The following is a 6,527-nucleotide window of genomic DNA, read 5'->3' on the forward strand; positions in this document are numbered from 1 at the left end:
ATGTCGCTTCTGTGTGCCTAGTTCTGCTCAGCGGTAAAGGGCGGCTGTGGGTCGGGGTGGCGGCGGGAAGGGCAGTGTGAGTGGGCAAGGACTCACAGAGTTTGTTCCTCAGTAAAGGGTTCAAGTTTGCCTTCCCAGGGGAGGATGCTTAGGAATGTGGGGCTTGGCTTTTTGGAAAAGCGCTGGTCAGAACCCAAGATCTGGGTGCTTCGTGGGGGAGGTTTGCTAGAGAATAGAAGGTTCTGGAGTACCGAAATGGGGAGGGTCCGTAATGGCTGCTCTCTACCCAAAGTGTCTATTCTGGTGACTATTACAATCCAACTGGACTTTGGTGTACTTTCAAAGCAGAAAAGGGGAGAAAATCGATCGGTTATTTTTTCCTTGCTTGCAGAGAGTCTGCTGATAATTTTCCACTAGCCAATTAGGAGCTGCACAACCCTAATGATGGACTCCTTCTGAACTGAATTAATGAATCTTGTGACTCGTTATTATTCTTTTAAAAAAGAAGCACCAGGAGGAACAAACCAACCATCCTGACTTCCTCACCCCCTTGTCCCTCTCTTGATCACTCGCTTGTCACATGTCCTTATGGTGTATGAATTCACCTAAATAATTTGAAGAATTTCAAAATCCATCCCTTGATAAATATTTTTATGCACGTATTGTGTGCACAGTGCCTACAAAGAATCAGATTATCTTGGGGATTCTCCGGTGATATTTGCATCAAGCGATGGCCCATTAGGAACTTCCATACTCAGCACCCCCACACTTAAAAGACAACATAATCTGGGAAGCTGTTGTCATCCCTAAAATAAAAGATGGATGTTTTCCTTCTGGAGAACCAGAGAGCCAGGGCCGGACCCAGCGTGGAGCACTCGCCACCCCGCAGGCCAAGCAAAGGGTATGCAACTCTCAACTTGGCAAAGACAGTTCAAGAAGATGGAGACACTTCTTGCTCGAAGGGAGTGGGGAGGTAGCAACGGTGAGCAAGCAGCACCCGGAAGCCAAGACGGGAGAAGCCGTGGATGAAAGAGGAATGGAACAGAGAGAATGGAACAGTGGAGACAGAGAGGAAGATTTCTGCGCTGCCTCACGGCAAGGAAAGGGGCGAGAGAGGGAGGGCGGTTTCTGCTATAGACCACGTTGTACTGCCGTTGGCTCCTCCTCTGCAGGGCTGGAAATCCTCTGGGGGAGACGCGGAGCCAGGGCAGAGGGCAGGGAGGCGAAGGAGAGAACAAACACAGAGTGAATTTCTTGCTGTCTCTGGAGACGATGATTCCTTTAGGTGACAACAGAGGTTAATATCCTGAGCAGCAAGGCCCAGAGATGCCTCGCGCTGAAATGATGTTTTCGGGTCCTGTTGTGGATTTTATTGAACGGTTCCCTGAAAGGGCTAACTCATCTCTCCGTTCGGAGGCACTTAGCACAGCTTTCCTGAAAAGTTCAAGGACTTCTCCCATCGGGCTCCACCTACCTGTATCTTCTCGCAGCCCGTCCCACACCGTCAGTCCCACTAAGGACTCACAGTCCGCTAGAGAGCTCAAGCTCACACACAGAGACGCTGCTGTTCACTATGCAGAGGGAAACATAATAAAGGTTGTTGCTTCTTGGTTCCTCTCCTCTCCTGCTGGGTGTCAACCACAAGCAGGTGGTCCCGACCCTTCTCATTCTTCAGCAGACGGATTCACTTCAGAAGGAGCGACAGAGGCAGGGAACTATTTCCTGATTTTTATTTTCACCAAGAAGTGAAGAGAAGAAAACGCATCTCAGGCGACAAAAAGCCCGAGTGAAAGCCAGAAAGCAGAAGAGATCAGAAGCAGACAGGGTTGTTTTCCATCTGGAGTTATCAGTAGCCTCTTGGGGGCGATTTGAGGTCTGTTCACAACTTTTTTGGGGGGTACGGGCAGGAAACACAATAAAGAGGTGACGGGGGAATCTTTTTCGAAAGTCCAAGTTCTCACACAAAAAACATAGATTGGGGAACGGGTGAAACGCTGACAACATGATCTCCGTAAGGGCTGACCCTATTTTGAATGCTCCAGAAAGGAAGGAGAGGAACACCCCAAGAGAACCGTCTATGCCAATCTTCAGAAATAAATGCTCTTAACAGTCTTCAGAAATCAGTGCAGTCTGTGAAAATAAGTGGCTTAAAATCTTTAAACCACTTCCTAAGGGGCCAAAGCCCAACTTCCGAAGGCGGTCCCAACCTACAGAGCCCCATAGAGACAGATGCTTTGGAAATTGAAGGCCACGTTGAATGGGGGTCTCCAAGCACCCACCCTTCCTGCCTGGGCCTTGGCTGCAAGTGGAAAGGGAATAGAGTCCCGAAGGGAGCTTGGCCCAGCCCTGCCCTCACTGCCTGGAAGCCCCACACCCGGGAGAGGGGCCAAACCCACAGTTCCTGCTGAGCATCACACAACCCTTGGGAAAGTGTTGTAATGCTAACCCTTTTACGGATAGCTCAGGGTGGGGAGAGGTAGGGGTGGAGGGTGACAGGAGGTGCAGCGTGGAGAGAAAGTTGAAGGGGATGGGCAGCAAATTTGGGGACGTAGGCACCAAACAGATGGAATTTAAAAGAAAATACTTCAGCTTTTTAATACACAAGTGATCCAAAGTCACCTCTAGGTCTCTTCCCTTCTGGGAATTATAAACTGTTTCAGAGAACACAGTCTGAAGAATTTGTAAGAAAATCTCTGATAACAAAGTATATTTATGCTAACTTACCAATTTCTGAGTATATTTCTCCTAAAATAATGTCCCGTCTTTCCTCTAATTTCTTGGCTGCCTATCTCCATCCCTCTAACTAAAATCCAAGGAAGGCAAATTGCTACTACGATCATTTCCCTAAAGCAACTCTCATTCACTTTGCTTTTCTTCTCTTTGGGAAGAGAAGTCTGCCATAAATGTTTAATTAAATGGAAGCCTTTCCACTGCTAATGACAAGCTACTTGAAAGGCTTTTCATTTTTTAAGGACGGGTGTGTTTAAAACAGTCCCTATTAATTTCCTGATATTGATTCTCTGGCTGGGGAAGAGCACAGAGCACTCAGCATAGAGCTCCTCTGCAGACTATGTTCAAGGCAGCGGTTTGGATTGAGAAAGGGCACAAAATGCAGTATGCGTCAAACAGACCATCGCTCAATGAAGTCACTTAGCTATTCAAAACATGTTCAGCCATCACTCAACCGTTTGCACCAGGAATGTGGGGAGGGGGGCACGAAACGGTGCTCTTTCCCAGACACAACCATTTCCCAAAGAGCGGCTTTTGCACAGTTTGGGTTAGACCCTGGGGCCACATCAGTTTCTCCCTCTCCCATCCGTTTCCCTCTCTTCTCCCCCATCTCCTGGCTTCGAGTGTCTGCATCGCTATCCCATGTTGAGCTTAACAAACAATCCTGCAGTCCCCGCTTCCCAGCGCTGCCTCAAACAGCCTCCGGCACTGGTTCATGTCAGAAGCAAAGCACATAAGCCTTTCTCTCCACACAAACATGTAGCTCTCTGTTCACGTCCTTCTATGGGTAGCTGTAGCTTGTACATACAGATATGGATATATATATACATAGCCGTTCGAATGCAGTCCCTCATATTCAAGTCTGTTGCTAAATGCAGGTTGTATGACCTGCAGGAGTTTTTTTTTCTTTTCCTTTTTTTTTTTCTGTGCTTGTTAATGTATCTCAGAAACACATGCCTTCATCTGTACACTGAGCTCCCAGGCTTTACACCGCGGGGACCCCTTGGCCCACAGCACATGCACAGACACACACGTCTCAGTGACCCTGCAAAATCAAGGCAAACAGCTGACACCCCTAGTCCACAGCCCCCCCCCTTTCCCCTTTCAGGCTCCCCAAGCCCTTGCCTCGCTCCTGGCCTCCCTGCACAATGTCTGATGCTCAAGCTGGCTGCAATGCTGCTGTCCCTTCTGGATAACAGACATGTCACTCTGCGTGCAAGTGAATTGGTTCTCAGCCGAACCCTCAAGTGAATTGCTGTTTATTAGAACTTGGGCTTGTTTCCTGCGAGAGACGTATGTATTTTTAGACTTTGTAAACGTTAAAACACACACATACACACACGCAGTCAGTCACCCCAAAAGATATGTGTGGCTCATAGACATTACGAAATGCTCTTGAACTCAGCTTGAGATCCTGGAATAATTAGGATTTACCAAATACGGATTCTTAGAAACAACAGATTCTTTTTTTTTTTTTTTTTTTTTTTTTTTTTTTTTTTTTAAGGAGATTTGCAGATGATGATGTGTCTGGGACTTTTGGGGAGTAAGGGGTGGAGGAGGGGCAAAGGAAGAGCATTTTCGAATTCTTCATTATGAAAAGAGGAGCAGTGTGTTGAGAGAAGCAATCATTTTCCCCCCTTGTAAATGGCAATGCTACACCAAATGGCAAATCCTAATGATTCCAAAGCAGGCAGAGCTCATTCGACTTTTAAAGACAATCTCTGATTGTTTTCATCATATCACAGATGATTCCAATGAAGAGGTTGAAGGGAAGGGGATGGTTGAGGTTTGAGAGTTGAGTATGGTTTTTGCTTATTAATTTTCTTTCCTCTGAAACTAACCCAGCCAACCTTGATCTGCGGTGGAAAGAGTGAAGTAAGAAAATGGTGGAATGTAAAGGGGACTTATTTGGAGGAGGGTGGGGAGGGGGAGTGAGAAGGGGAGGGGTGAGGTGGAGAGGGGGAGGAGATGGGAAATCAAATACCTTCTAGGCAGCAGGTTCTCCATAATCCAGAATGGGTCATAACTTCCTCGTTCTTTTTGCTGGTTTCATTCTCACTGACACTTTTGGTCTTGCAAACCCCTCTGGAGTAGAGCCAATAGTCGGTTCCCACAGCTATGGTCATCAGACTGAAGGCAGCGAAAGCACCAACGGTGGTTAAAAGCATTTGAACACCTCGATCAAACAGCCCCATAATTCTTCATTATATAAACACCCAACCGACTTCTGGTTCTCGGGAGAGTGTGTGTGAGGGTACAAGTACTAAAGCAAAAAAAAATATATATATATAAATAAATAAAAATAATTCCACTACTAATATAATGGATATATGTGTGAATAGAGACTATGGAGAGATATAAAAACAGGGAGGTAAGAAAGCTCACGGAAAAGAGTGTAAATTATAAAGATCACACGGGAAGAGAGGCTTGCCTTTTGAGATCAGAAACTGTTCCAGTTGCAGTATTTTTTTTTTTTTAAAGAAAAAAATAAAAAGACACCCCCCACCCCCCCAAGTGAGATGCCTTAATCTCTTTTCCTAAAATTCTGGTCTCCAGTTTCCATATGTGATAGCTAATTTGGAGATGGCTTCCACAGTGAACCAGGGAACAGCCGCATTCTCAACACAATCTCTCATGGTCGGGACCTAGACAGTTAGAGATTGTAAAAGCCGGGAGGCAACCTTCGGTCTTCGTGCTCGGCTCTGCGGCCTGCGCCATGAAAATCCTTTGCTTCGCCAGTTCTCTTCCTTGGGGGGGGTCTCGGGCGCTTTCGTTTCAGACCAGACTTCCCAGTATTCTGTAAGCCCTTGATCTCAGCTGAACAGGTGCGGGGGTCTCGCCTTCCATGGTTTTGCCCCGGCAGCGGCAGCGGCGGCGGCGGCGGCGGCGGCGGCGGCGGCGGCAGCAGGGCGGGCAGGCACGGCGGCGGCGGCGGCGGCGGCGGCAGGACGAGCAGCGGCGGCGGTTATTGTTGTTGGTGGCGGGGGTAGTGTTGGCGAAGTGGGGGAGGGAAGGGGTTTCTCCCGGAGAATCGAGGCGGGTTTCCCTCCCCCTATCTGCAAAGCTCCTGGAAACAAGGGAGCCGGCGTCTTGCTGCAGGATGGGCCGCCCGCCTGCCCCCCCACTCGCTGCCGGCTCGGCCCCCGGCGGAGGCGCTCCCACCTACTGCATTACCGGGTGGTGCTGAACTGGACAGCTCCCTGCGCCGCCTGCTCCGCGCGCTCCCCTGCTCGCTGGGCGGCCCGCCAGGAGGGGGGCGCGGGGCTGGAGTCCTCCCTCCCTTCGGGGGTGGCAAGGCCAGGGCAGAGAGGGGGGCTGCCTTTCCTCTTTTCACCCTTCTCCCCAGTCCTAAAATGAGCGCTCTCCTGGGCTCCCGGAGCTCAGAGGAAGGCGTAGCTAGAGATAGCTCGCTCTCTCTCTCTCTCACTCTCTCTCCCCTGCCCTCCCCCCTTGGTGTTTCTTCCAGCTCAGCCTCCTTCTCATTCCATCTCTACGTGCCCAGAGCTTCAAATACAACCCTCCCATCACAGTCAAATGGGCACAAAACTTCAACCCGCCGTTTCTCTGCCTGGAAGCAGTGAAAATATAGCCTGGATGGGTAACTACAAACACCGTCTATATGTGTTTTCACTTTGCTGTTTTGGGGGATTTGTTTCGTTTTATTTTATTGGCATGTTGGCCGCGTCTCCTTTTGGTGGTTCCTCTCTCCTCTCTTTGTCTCTTCCGGCTCACAGTGGGTGTACAGTGCCTTGTGTGTGTCTCTCTAGTTCTTCATGAAATTCTGAATCTGCTCCTAC

At 49.0% G+C, this 6,527-nt stretch overlaps 1 protein-coding gene across 1 annotated transcript in view; it reads right to left on the bottom strand.

Annotated features, from left to right (window-relative positions):
• Positions 1-5,944, bottom strand: part of CACNG2 (calcium voltage-gated channel auxiliary subunit gamma 2) — a 112,998-nt gene extending 107,054 nt beyond the window's left edge. Inside the window, exon 1 of the mRNA XM_059186860.1 lies at positions 4,715-5,944. Coding sequence (XP_059042843.1) covers positions 4,715-4,925 — 211 coding nt within the window. The 5' untranslated portion in view covers positions 4,926-5,944. The remainder of the gene's footprint in view (positions 1-4,714) is intronic.
• Positions 5,945-6,527: the final 583 nt, after the last annotated feature.

This window comes from Mustela lutreola, chromosome 8, assembly GCF_030435805.1.
Source record: "Mustela lutreola isolate mMusLut2 chromosome 8, mMusLut2.pri, whole genome shotgun sequence".
Taxonomy (NCBI): domain Eukaryota; kingdom Metazoa; phylum Chordata; class Mammalia; order Carnivora; family Mustelidae; genus Mustela; species Mustela lutreola.